At 38.3% G+C, this 13284-nt stretch overlaps 1 protein-coding gene across 2 annotated transcripts in view; it reads left to right on the top strand.

Moving 5' to 3' along the window:
• The window catches only part of ABCB5 (ATP binding cassette subfamily B member 5), a 33380-nt gene extending 20589 nt beyond the window's left edge, over window positions 1-12791 (top strand). For both annotated transcript variants that reach the window (XM_068209267.1, XM_068209261.1), the window contains exons 18-28: window positions 32-136; window positions 965-1042; window positions 1538-1621; window positions 3543-3746; window positions 4435-4535; window positions 5834-5974; window positions 6467-6623; window positions 8878-9075; window positions 9966-10172; window positions 11065-11211; window positions 11741-12791. In XM_068209267.1, coding sequence (XP_068065368.1) covers window positions 32-136; window positions 965-1042; window positions 1538-1621; window positions 3543-3746; window positions 4435-4535; window positions 5834-5974; window positions 6467-6623; window positions 8878-9075; window positions 9966-10172; window positions 11065-11211; window positions 11741-11938 — 1620 coding nt within the window. In that variant the 3' untranslated portion in view covers window positions 11939-12791. The remainder of the gene's footprint in view (window positions 1-31; window positions 137-964; window positions 1043-1537; window positions 1622-3542; window positions 3747-4434; window positions 4536-5833; window positions 5975-6466; window positions 6624-8877; window positions 9076-9965; window positions 10173-11064; window positions 11212-11740) is intronic.
• The last annotated feature ends 493 nt before the right edge of the window (window positions 12792-13284 follow it).

Below are 13284 nucleotides of genomic sequence, written 5' to 3'. Positions count from 1 at the left end.
TTTTTGTGGTTTTTTTTTTTTCTTTTCATAGGCTTTTCAAGAAAGAGATCCAGAAAAAAGGAGTAAATACACTGTGTTGCTATCTTTAATATTTCTTTTACTTGGAGTGATTATCTTAGCAGCATACATAATCCAAGTAAGTGTCACTACACTGAAATCTTAAAAGCTCTGAACTCTCCAGCAGACTGCAGGTATAAATCATATCAACACAATCTGAGAAGTAAAAAACCAATCAGAGCTGACAAAAATATGTACAAGTGCCAGGGTTTTCTTGAGATATGCAGGTTTAATGTTAATGTTTACCTAAAGACATATGTCTATATTTGCTCTTGGTTTAAATAATCTGCTGAATGAAATGTTAATTCAACATGATTCAAATCAAAGTTGAGGGTCTAGTCTTAAAAGTCAAAGCTAATAGTGATATTTCTCACTGACTAGTCTATAGGCTCTTGCCAAAGTAAGTATAAAGCAGACTCACTCTTTCCATTGCAGACAGTTCTTTTCATACCATCGAGTAAATTCCATAATTTCCTGTGCTCTCAAAGCTTGCATCACTGATGTCCACATCATACAGATCCATTGGTATGACTGCTGTGAGTGAATGTTTCTGGTCACAGTCAGGGTAGGGAGGTCAATCACTAGACAGGTTGATTTAGCTTGTAGTGCTGCTGTCTGTGTGCACAAGATTGACCAGAAAAGTTTAATCTCCCTTTGCTTGGGTGGTTATGATACAAGTATGTAATATATAGATGCCTTCTTTGTTATGTTGCTTCCTTTCTGTGAGAAAATCAAGTTTCAGGTTCAAGAATATAAATTATGCTTTTCCCAGAACATATATATTCACAGGGGGTTGTAGGTGTGATGGCTTTTGTTGAGCTTCTTGGTGTGATTGCTTTTGTTGTGCAGATTTATAAACAGAGTTACAGCATTAGATAAGAAAATGTGACTGGTTTTTCTCTTCCAGGGATTCATGTTTGGGAAGTCTGGGGAGACCCTAACAATGAGACTGCGCTCTTTGTCCTTCAGAGCATTACTTCAGCAGGTATGAATTAGGCAGAGAAATGAGTGTGGACAAGAACCTGTGTGTATGTAGAAACCTCTGAAAGGGACCAGAAGACAGTAAACTGGTGATTGGAAGCAGAAAGAACCCTACCATAGACTTTGCAAATAAAAAAACTTCATTTCCTTTCTGTATGTACAAATCCTTGTGGGTCCCTTCTGACTCAGGATATTATATGATTCTGTAGCTGATGGGATAGGTAATTTGTAAGAGAATAGTTAACCACTTCAGGACCAAGGAATGTCTAAATAAATGGGGGCTATAACAAAAGTTTCTAAATGTTTTCGGGAAAACAACACAGCCAAGAACACTTTGATTATGAACAATTAGATGTCCACAAAAGAATAATATTTTTTTAAGCATTTTCTTTTCGTTTACTTAGAAATGCTGACTACACAGAGAGAATATTCACTCAGACATCCTGTTTTGTACTTTCATGTAATTTTTTGAAAGAAAAATCAGTATATTTTCTTGCAGGAGATTGGATGGTATGATGACCAGAAAAATGCTGTTGGTGTTCTGCTAACTCGTCTTGCTACAGATGCTTCCCAAGTTAAAGGCGTATGTTGATTCTTTTATGTGTATTTTTCAAATGTCTTTTTCCTTAAAAATATTAATTGCAATTGGCAAGGAACTCCAAGATTATTTCAGAAAACAAAGTAGGAAATCTACCCCACAAACTGGTAGATGCCTTTACATAGTATGCTACAGACACATTGGAAATGGTTTCTCAGCTGATAATTTACAACTGTCAAAAATCCAGCAGATATTCATGTACCTTTCATGTACCTCCCTGCAAGCATTAAGCTAAATATATAACTGTAGACCATTTCACCATGGAAAGTGAAATATGCATATATGCTTGGACTAGAGTCACTGGACCCTAGGTTTTTACACCATGTTATGGGTGTCACCTGAATGCCACAAAGAGGTTGCATTTGCAGAGGATACAAACACTTACTGACCTCAGTGAAGAGAATTCTTCCCATTACCACAAAATGTGCTTCACAAACAGCAAGAAATAGACCAGCACAATTAAGAAGTGCCAAAGAGGACAACGGCCAAGGAAGAGAACTATTCAAGAAGCTGGTATAAGAGAAGTGGTCACTGGACACTGGTGAGAGAATATGGCAAATTCTGCACAGTTCCTTCAAATTCTCACCTCATCCACAGAACTTGACAATCTGCCAAACATTTCTGTTTCTTTCTGTCTCTTTGCAGGGAAAAGCAAATCACTGCGGGACTTGTGGGGAAAGGTTTACTAATGTATTTTTCCCCATTCATATTTGTACATCAATAATCTTTTAATCCCTACTTTTTCCAGTTTCCATAGGTTTTTGTTTCTCTCCAGCCCTCCTTCTTTGCAGGCTTGCAGGGATGAAATAGCCTTTGACAAAATTTAGTCATCTTCATCTTTTAAAGTTTTTTTGCTTCAGTGGCAATGAAGTCTATCACCCTGTCAGGGCAGTAAAAAGGAGGGGTGCACACAGTTCCCTAACTACAAAAAACAACTAAGGCATGAATGGATGTCCAGCGTTATCGTGATGTCTGGAGTACCAGATGTCAGTAAGTCAGTACCATGCCTCATGCTGCACTGGATGAAGTTTCTAAATTCATCTTTATGTGCAACCCCTAGAACATATGGCAACAATTCACCTTGGCATTGGTTTAATTGTTAATATTTTAAATTTATTGAACAAGAAAAGTCTTTTCAGGGCAGGAAGCTTTTTGGCAAAAGAAAGAAGAATATTTGCTTCCCACCCAAGAGGTTTTATTTTTAGCATCATGCCAAGGTCTGGAAGATGAACTATTTCTACAGGTCTATTTGCGGAAGTTCTTTCGGCAGATCAGACCTTACCCAGATTCTGGATGTTAATCAACTCTCATTTTAAAAAGTTTTTGGTGAAAAGGTTATACAGGCTGGCAGGAGGTGAAAATTCTTCAGAGCTAGTCTTTCCTACTTATTATCCCACTGAGATAAAACATTTCTGTAGGGTGGCCAGATTCAGAGTTCTTTTCTCTAAGAACACAACCTCAAGTGCAGCAATCTAAGAAGCTAAGGATGAATATTTTTCACCACTGTTAGTGTGGAGGGTCTCAGTGGTTGGCTGCTGTTAGAACCAAGCCACTCTTGCTTAATGCTGGACATCAAACTGCCAACTCGCCCTACTGTCACAGTGGTCACAATTTTCTCTACCTTGGGTAGTATATGAAGTCCTAGATACATTTCATCAAACATCTGTCATGTCCAACTCTCTAGTCTACATTAATACCCCTTGAAGGCCTGAATGCTGGCAGGTGTGAGGAATCTCTAGGAACAGTTACAGAAGTTGGTGCATAATGCCCACACATGTGGTCGCACATGGTCTCATTTTCCAGCCAAACCTTTGGCCTTGACTACAGCAATCTGAAGTGGCAATTTAAGCAATAAAAATTAAAAATCTAATTACATATATATGGGGGGTTTCTGGGGTTTTCTTAGGCAACTGGAAGCCGACTTGCACTGATGACTATGACTGTCTTTACCCTTGTGACTGCCATCATTATTGCATTTGTATATGGCTGGCAGCTAACTTTGCTTATCCTGGCCTGCATTCCTTTCATTGTTGGTGCAAATGCTGTGAGTGCCAGCTTTATGTCTGGTCATGCTGCAGAAGATCAAAAAGCTTTGGAAGAGGCTGGAAGAGTAAGTTCTTCAGTTTTAACTACAGAGTTCTGTGTGAGATCACTTTTAAGGACAACATTGTAGTTATATTATAGCTGGCTCAATTGTCCAAGATAAATGAAGGATGTTTAGAGGAATATTTATATATTTTCAAGGAAAGCAAAACACTGATAACACAAACCATCTTCAAATTAAAATATAAAAATGCATATGAAAGCCTCCATAGTGGATTTCTAGGCAGTGGCAGCTGCAGCAGAAGCAGCCTCAGCACTGGTGCCTAGGGTAAGCAGCGTGGCTCTACACTCCTCTCCTGCAGCCAGAAGTGTTTTAACCTTTCTGTTCTGTCATAAAGGCAAGCCGTTAATGTGCTCAAGAGTTTTAGGGTACTGCCTTCACTCACCTGATAGTGCTCTTCCAGGAGAGAGAAGCAGTCCATGCAAAAGAGTAAGCCGTGACCAGATTACTCGTGCTCGTCCCCATTTTATTAAATTTGGTTTAATTCATGAGGGCCACAATCCATGAGCTAGGGAAGACACTGCTGATGAATAATTTCATTGCTTAGTACTTTTCTTCACCTTCATCCCTACTCTTAAACAAGCACATTCTGATCTAAAATAATAAATGCTAGAGAAGAAATCAAGTGTTCAGAAGATATCTTGCAGATTGCAGTTGTAAGAGATTACCTCTAATTTGTTCAATCTTTGTTTAGATTTCAACAGAATCCATTGAAAACATAAGAACTGTAGCTTCACTGACCAAGGAAGAAGCATTTTATGAAAGATATGTCGCTTGTTTGAATCATACATATAGGTGGGTTTTTTTTCTTTACATTGAACTTTAGTCTTTCAGATTTACTGTAAATACCTTTCTTGGAACCTAGCCAATACCCTAAAGACTAGGAAGGATATAAATAGCTGTTCATATAGCTTTGGAATTTGTATAGCCTCTATATTTTAATATACATTATTAAGTGTAGAGTGAAAAAAACATTGGCAGGATTTGTCTTTTGTTATGAAAACACTTTAGAAACTGCATTCTTTGCATGTGTTACAGAATATTGTATTTGCCTACAGTATAGGATATATGTTAACTCCATGTCAGTGTATTGCACTGATGCTACTTAATTTAGGAACTGCCAGTTCCACCACACCCTTTATAACATAAACCAGTTTTATTCCCCCACTATGACTTTGAAACCTTGAAAAGAACTTCATACGTTTCCCTTGTTTGATCCACTGCATTCCACTGTCTTTTCCCCACTGTCTTTTCTCCACTGAAATGCATTTGAATCACTACAGTTGCCAGATGTTTCTAGCTCCATTTTATTTAAATAAAATAGCCCAAAATCTAAATTGCTTCTAATGTAAAAGAAGGAATTGAAAACGATGTATTGCACAATCTATTCTCAGCCAAAATAGTGTTAAAATTCAATGTCTGGTGAACTGCTAAGAGCCTAGATTTGGGCAGGATGCTTGCTTGGACTGTCACAGGTCTGATTTACAGCTCAAACTAGAAAGGAGATTTCCTTTTCCTCTGAGACTATCCTAAACAATGAGAACAGAGTTCACCAGATTCTTATTTGGTGTGTGTTACAATTAGCTACAGAAAATTAAACCCTTCCAGAGGGACAGACTGAGAAATAGTGGTATAGTCTGAATTCTAGTGGGGATACCCAACAATGTGTCCATGCTCTGCTCAGATGGGATGAGCTGGTAGAAGCCTGCAGGCAGCTTTCAGGCCAGGCTTGAGCCTGCTTATTTTCTTTATAAAATGGGTCATATGGAGTACTTATTAACTTGTTTCATTTTAGCTAACTACTCTAGTGACCTGTCCTGCTATAAAAGCAATGGAAGGGAATTCAATTTTACATAACTGAGGATCAAGGTTTTCATTGCTTTCTGTCCTAAGGGTGGTTCTATGTCATGAAGCATGGGGCTCTTAGGGTCTGGCAAGGATTGTTTCTGAGTGTGTGTGTTGTGGGCTGATTTGTTGTGGTTTTGAGGGTGAGCCAGATTGCTTGAAAATTTTATTTCAGAAGTCTGGCTATCCCCCAACAAGTGTCTGTTGTTTCTCTTTTACAATTTATGGAAAATCTCTTCTTTTATCAGAAAATCTCTGAGAAAAGCCCCTTTCTATGGATTTACCTATGGAATAGCTCAATGTTCAGAGTACTTTATTAATGCAGCAGTCTTCAGATTTGGAGCATGGCTCATTGCTAATTGTCTGAGCAACTTTGAAAATGTATTTATGTGAGTATACTTTATAAAACATAAAAAAGATCAAAATTAGTACACAGTGTAGTGATTTCAATGCATGCAAATTATTTTATCAAAGTACAAGAGGTAATGGGGCATGGGCATTCAGGAATTCAGTCTGGTTGGAAATTTTCTTTAGGCATAAGGGCTGTTTTGGGGAAAGGTACATCTTTAGGCAGTGAAACAGCAAAAGTGAGCAGCAAGATCAGCACATCTACTCTGGAGAAGCCTTTGCCCTTTGATGTCCCTTCCAGGCAGAGAATGTTAAAAAGAGAAGTGATATGATAATGCTGTTCAGCTGTAAACTAGCTGTGGGAGCAAGCTGACCTTCCTAGTACTGGATGACATCTTGGAGTGTGAGGAGCTCCAGAAATATCATAACCTAAAGATGCTAAAAAGCTTTATTCTGAAGGTATGTTTCACACAGTGGGAAAAGAATGCATTGTTCTACCTGGAATTAATCACGCTTTGTCCTTTGCTTTTTAGAGTCTTCTCTTCTGTCATATTTGCAGCTATGAATGTTGGTCAGTCTTCTTCCATGGCACCAGACTATGGCAAAGCTCGAACGTCAGCTCAAAGAATTTTTCAGCTTTTGGACAGAAAACCTCTAATTGACAGTTACAGTGAACAAGGTGAAAAATTGGTAAGGGTTGGTGTCATTTTGTATGGGAGCTTGGCAGGACATTGGAGATGTTTCTTTGGGGTTTTGGGTGTATTTTTTTGGAAGGAGTGTTCTTTCTTCAGAGGAAAAAAGGTTGTAACAGACTAAATTAGTAGTTATCTCTTATTGGCAATTGTATTCACAGGTCCCTATTTCTTAGGGTTTCACAAAAGGATGCTGAATTTGGATGACCTAATTGTGACCTGAAGGGAGCCTACAAGAAAGATGGAGAGGGACTTGTTACAAGAGCATGTAATGATGGGACATAGGGGATTGGCTTAAAACTGAGAGTAGACTTAGATTAAATACTAGAAAAAAAAAAAAATCCTGTGAGGATGGAATGAGCTGCCCAGAGAAGTTGTGAATATCCAGTCCCTGGAAGTGTACAAGGCTGGGCTGGATGGATCTCTGAGCAGTCTAGTCCAGTGAAAGGTGTCCCTGCCTGTGGCAGGGGGGTTGGAACTAGATGTTCTTTAAGGCACCATCCAATCCAAATCATTCCATGGTTCTGTCAAAAAAGCAGAGACTATATAAATAGTGATACTGGCTTATTTAGGGACCATATTATTTCTGGGTTTCAGACAAAAGTGTATGTCCTTTAAGGTAGTTTTTCTCTAAATGATAAAAAAAATCTTTTCATTCTACTGACTCACAGTGTAAATGGCTTCAGGAAAACACTGATAATGTCACTTCCAATAAAAGTTTTGTTGTCTTTGTAAGAGTTTATAGGAGAAATAAAATACTAATGCATTTTTCTAATTATTTTGTAAATAAGAGCGATTAGTTCCTTTACAGACAGGCACTTTGCCAAAAGCCATCCTATTCCATCTGTGAAAACTTTTACAATTAAAAATGGGCTCTTGTGAAGTCAAAACAAGTTTAATGAATAATTTAGTTTGCTCTAAAGTTGGGGGACGAAAGACAACAAGCAACAAACAATAAAAAGTATAAATCATGAAACATTCCAAAATTCTCCAAAGAGTCTTTCTTCTAAACCAAAATTGTCATTAAGGAGCCTGCCCTCTGCACTTGTCAAATTTATGCATGTAATGCTTTCAATTTACATATTCTGGAAGGATTACAATGGCACATCCAGGTTCATCTAAATTTAAAATTAACTTCCCATGTAGGTTTAAAGGGTAGCTCCTACTCAGGAAGCTGTAATCCAGTTTTCTATAACTTCAAACTTGTATACAGGATTTTCAGCCTTTAAAGTTCTGAGCATGCTTACGTATTTTCTTGAACCAGGGTTCTCTGACACAGACATTGAAAGACTTGGCAGGAGGTCTCCAGTAAAATAAAACTTAAGTGAAAACATTTTTAGTGTAGACTGGACTTAACTGCCAGTGATGCCTATGACTTAGCAAAGCAAATGTTTGAGTCCACCAAATTAGGTTATTGCCTACTGTGAGAGCATAGTATTAGTGGTGCTGCTGGCAATGTACAGGGGGCTGGCTCATACACCAAAGAACAGGACAGCCTTGGCATGTTCCCCCTTTCTTCCACTTGTGCTTAAATATCAACCTGTCTAGGATGTCTAATTAATTATCACTGCTTTTTTAAACACAGCTTGTCCTTTGTGCTCGTGGATAAGCTACTGAAGAATTTAGCTCTGCTATCTTAATCTCTGATTTTGACTTTGTGTTACATTTGTTCAAATTGTGCTACCTGCAGGGTAAGATCAGGAAAGCAAATGATACAGTTTATATTACAAGTAGAAGCATCTTAATTTAATGTATTAGAAATTAAAAATCTGGATATTTTCTACTTTTCTTAAGAGGGTGGTTGAGCACTGGAACATGTTCCCCAGGGAAGCTGTCACAGTACCAAGCCTGAAAGAGTTCAAGAAGTCTTTGGACAATGCTCTCAGGCACATGCTGTGATTCCTGGGGATGATGCTGTGTAGGGCCAGGAGTTGGACTCTGATCCTGGAGAGTCCCTTCCATCTCAGCTTATTCTGTGCTTCTGCGATACTCTTTTCAAAGATGAAGTGAGAAATAGACATAAGAGATGCAGAAAACTCCAGAAGGATGTAGTGACTTACAGATCATCCTATAACTAGTGATACTATGCTCAGTCCAATATGTCATTTAAAAGAATTTCAAAAGTACTTTTGAAAACACCTTCCCAAACTTTCTTGGATCTCTCACTTTAATAACCAAGTCTTATCAAGTGTTGTTATAGTTAAGGCTAATAAATGTTAAAATGAGCATGTGAACTCTCTACTGCTTTTCAGAGCCATTTTGAAGGCAACATTGAATTCAGAAACGTCCATTTTGTATATCCAACAAGGCCAGAAGTTCAGGTTTTGCAAGGACTCAATGTGAATGTTAAAAAAGGACAGACTCTGGCATTAGTAGGAAGCAGTGGCTGTGGCAAAAGCACATCCATTCAGCTCCTGGAGAGATTTTATGACCCTGTGGAAGGACAAGTGGTAAGAATAGACTTGTGTGGCTATTAATAGTAATTAGATCTACAGAACTCTATATCTGCCAAGGTTTCAGAGGCTTTTGACAAGCCTGGTAGTCCCTCTGTTGAGATGCCTTTTTTTAGAGGTGTGAGTTGCGGAGGCTGTGCCTCCAGTGGATCTGTAGACAATTCCCAAACCCCTGTCATTGCCTGTCCTGTGCATTTGCCCACATGTCCCAGCAGTGGCATCCATGCTGGCAAAATGTGCTTCTTCAGGTCACAGATCTTGCCTGGGAAAGGAATGACCATGTCTGACTGCATTTCCTCCCCAAGGCTCCTCACACCCTGGTCAAACAGGGCCATAACACTAATGTATCTTGCTTGTCAGTGTGTAAGTTTTCTTGCTTATGTGAACTAACACATCAGGGACACAGATACATGCTTCAGATAACACAAGTGTAATCTCACCATCAGGAGGTCCTAATGGGCTTGTTAATGGGTATAAAAAGTGGAAAGAAACCTCCTTTGGAGGTTGTAAGATCGAAAGACCTACAGCTGAGAATATTTATTGTTGTGTTCAGCTTTTTAAGGGGCAGGCTATTCCATAAGCTTCCTGGTGCTTCTTGTGGTCAGTAGGGCTGGAAGGACCACAAGAACAACCTGTTACCTGCAGGTTGTTTCTGCTTCCTAGCAAATGGAAGCAAAACAACAAAAAATTAAAAACCAATGCAGGAAAATATTTCACCTATTCTGCTGGTTCTTTTCCATTTAGCATGCAAAAAATTTACTTGATTATATCAGGTAAAATAACACATAATGGGCTTTCTCTTAGAATTCATGTTTCCTGTTTACAGTAGCTATGTGTGGATGAGTTCAGTAGCCAGCTTGGCATCGTGTTTCTGTTGCTTTTTCTAGCTAGCAGATGGATTTGATACCAAATCTCTGCATTTACAATGGCTGAGGTCCAGGCTGGGCCTGGTGTCACAGGAGCCCATTTTGTTTGACTGCAGCATTGCTGAAAATATCCAATATGGAGACAACAGTAGGGTGGTTAGTCAGGAGGAAATTGAAGAAGCAGCTAAAGCAGCGAATATTCATGCCTTCATTGAAAAACTGCCAGAGGTAAGAGATAGTGATGTTCTCTTCACAGTGAGATTTTATATTTGGAATGATATAGAGATATCTAGGTAGTGCTCACTTTTGTTTCCCCTAAAATAATAGCCTTTATGCTTTAAAATGTCAGTGTGTTTCAAGCTTTAAAATCCTTTTTAGTTTGTTCGGAAAAAAAAAAAAAGCCAATGTTTTCATTATTACAGTGGTAGACAACCCAGAATAACTGGGGGATGAGTATATTTTTCCTTTGACAATAGAAACTCTTCAAGATACTCTGAAAAAGACATTTTTCTAAAAAAATAGTTAAAGAAAGAAGTCTATTTCTAACTGAATGGATATGCACAAGGATTTCTTAGTAAATACAAAGGGATAGTAAATCAAAAGAGAATGGCAAGGCATTTGACCTTCATGCCTGGCAAGAATTTGGTTCTAACAAGAAAAATGCTTTGATAGCTTGTTTTCACTGTAGTTCTGGGTACCTGAAACTGAAGCAATAATGTTGAAAAATATTTAATTTTCATTACTACTAATAATGTTTGAGATTCTTAATTCACAAGAAATGTAACTTCAAATTCTTTGTGTATATGTCAGTAAGAATTAAATTGTTTGTTAATCTTATTATTATGTGCTCTTTGGATGCCTCACTTCTGGTACCATTTAAGACCTATTCCAGCCTTTGAGGGGGTAAATTTTCAGACTGGATATGAATATGTGTGGCTGTATATACAACTGCTTGTACTAGAGATGTTTATAAAGCCTTAGCTTTCTTAAAACCACTTGCACTATTCTTGCTTTCGAGATTAAAATGCTTAACTTTTAGAACCATGAATAAATTTTACTTTTCTAAACTTCCTTCTCTAACAGTATTCACTAGTGATCTTTTTTATTTTTTAACATCCAGAAATATAATACCCGGGTGGGTGAGAAAGGAACACAACTTTCTGGAGGTCAAAAACAAAGAATAGCAATTGCCCGTGCTCTGGTTCGTAATCCTGCTGTTCTGCTTCTGGATGAAGCTACCTCTGCTCTTGACACGGAAAGTGAAAAGGTGAATAATGATTATGATGTGAAATACTTACGCCTATGTACATGGCTAGTTGTTTTCTGTAGAATAAAATTAAAGCAAACATTCTACAAATGGTCAATTGTGAAACAAGTCAGGTGTATCACAGTGGTTTTTCCACCTGAAAGGTTTGAATTGAACTATACTAGAAAGATATTTATATTTACTGAATAAAAAGTAGAAAAAAAAATAAATTTTAAGTATAAAACCCCACACTGATCTCATACTCCTCAATTGTCTTCCTATCAGATGTATTTGATGGTAAATACTGAATTTGTGTTCTGACCCAAGCTGGATGCTCAAGAACCCATTTTTCCATGTCCCACACTTGTTTGATCAGGCTCACTGACTTCAGTGAGAAATCCTGTTGAGTACAGTGTCCTGTGTGCACTGACATGTATGTATCTGTGGGGCATGTATTCAGGAGATAAGAGAGTGAGAAATCAAAGGTAGTTCCTAGGACAAGGGAAGCCTTTTCAGGTACTAACAGTATTGTCGTGTTCTCTGTGGACAGATTGTCCAGAAAGCTCTGGATAACGCCCGGCAAGGTCGGACCTGCATCGTCATTGCTCATCGCCTGTCCACCGTGCAGACAGCCGACATCATTGTCGTGATCCAGAACGGCAGGGTGGTTGAGCAGGGCACCCACAGCCAGCTACTGGCCAAGGAAGGACACTACTATGCCCTTGTAAATGCACAAGTCTCTAATTAGTATACTTGCTGAGTTGTTACAGGTTTTTTTTATTTTGTTTTGTTTTGTTTTTTTAATGGGAGGACATTAAAATCTTTACAGAGGGTTACTGTTGGCCGTGTTTGTGCTAACCAAGCAGGAACTGTGCTGCAGCCTGGTTGCCATACCCAGTGTAACCCTTGGCTCACACATCCATGGGGATTAGAAGTGCATGCCCGGTGCTGGGTCACAGAAGGTACACAGAGGAGTCCTAGGGACTGATTTTGTTGAGCAGTTTGGTGTGTCACATGCTCTGGAGGGTGTCAGACCTGGTGTAGTCTCACCCACAGCTCAAGTGGGTTCCCTGCTCTCTGTGTCCCCCCAAACCCTGGCCCACAGCAGCTGCCATAGACCAAGGTGATAATAGAGTATGACAGCAGTTAAACATCATGGCTAAACAAAATGCTGGTGCTTGCGATTGCTCTTTGGGTTTCTTCACCAGCCAAATGAAGTCATAAAGTCTTCTTTAGTTAAAGATGATTATCAATTCTCACTGAAAACTGAGATTCCAAAAAAAAATTACATTAAAGGGAAGGATATTGATGCATAGGTTTGTTTTTTTCCCCCTACTTTATGCCCCATTTCTCATATTACTGTGTTTCACACATTTATTGGATATTCAATACTCCAATTCAGACAATAATTATAACAGTTACAACCTTTCCATATCAAAATAATCTGCATAAAATACCATTGTTTTGTTTAGTATTTTTCAAATGCTGACCTAACAGAGTTTAGTCATTCTTTGTATCCATCAAGACAATTTTAAAAGTTTTGTGGGGAGCTAGGATGGCATCTATTGGAGTGGATTCCTGTCAGCCATGTAAACAGCTTTTCTTTAAAATAAAGAAAAAATGAAAAGTTGTTTTCAATATAAGTTCCTTTATTTTCAATAGGCATAATACTTTGGGTGATGGTTTAGTAGTGGACCTGATAGTGTTAGGTTAACATTTGGGCTTGATAATTTAAAGGGTTTTTGCCATTCTAAATGAGTTTATTATTCTATTAATAATTTCAAAGATTTTTTACAAGTGTTGGCAAAGCTTGTTTATACATGTGCTTTAATAAATTTTTATTCCTCTGATATGTTCCTCAGGGGGCTGCAATACATCCTTTAACTGTTGACTGTGTAGTCAGAGTGACTCAGTAGCTGGGGTTTTTTGGCTGGTTAAACCCAATTGTAGCATTTCAATTTTCCAAGGCTTTGCATGTGGCTTTGGGTTAGGATTTATAGCCTGGAGCAACCTGCAGTACTTTATAATTTCCAGATTCTAGCAGACAAACTTACAGTAATTACCAACTCCTTTGCTCATTTCACTTATTTTCCG

The sequence above is a fragment of the Anomalospiza imberbis genome, chromosome 1, assembly GCF_031753505.1.
Source record: "Anomalospiza imberbis isolate Cuckoo-Finch-1a 21T00152 chromosome 1, ASM3175350v1, whole genome shotgun sequence".
Classification (NCBI taxonomy): Eukaryota; Metazoa; Chordata; class Aves; order Passeriformes; family Viduidae; genus Anomalospiza; species Anomalospiza imberbis.
Note: the sequence above shows the minus strand (reverse complement) of the source record. Positions and strands in the feature narration are given on the sequence as shown.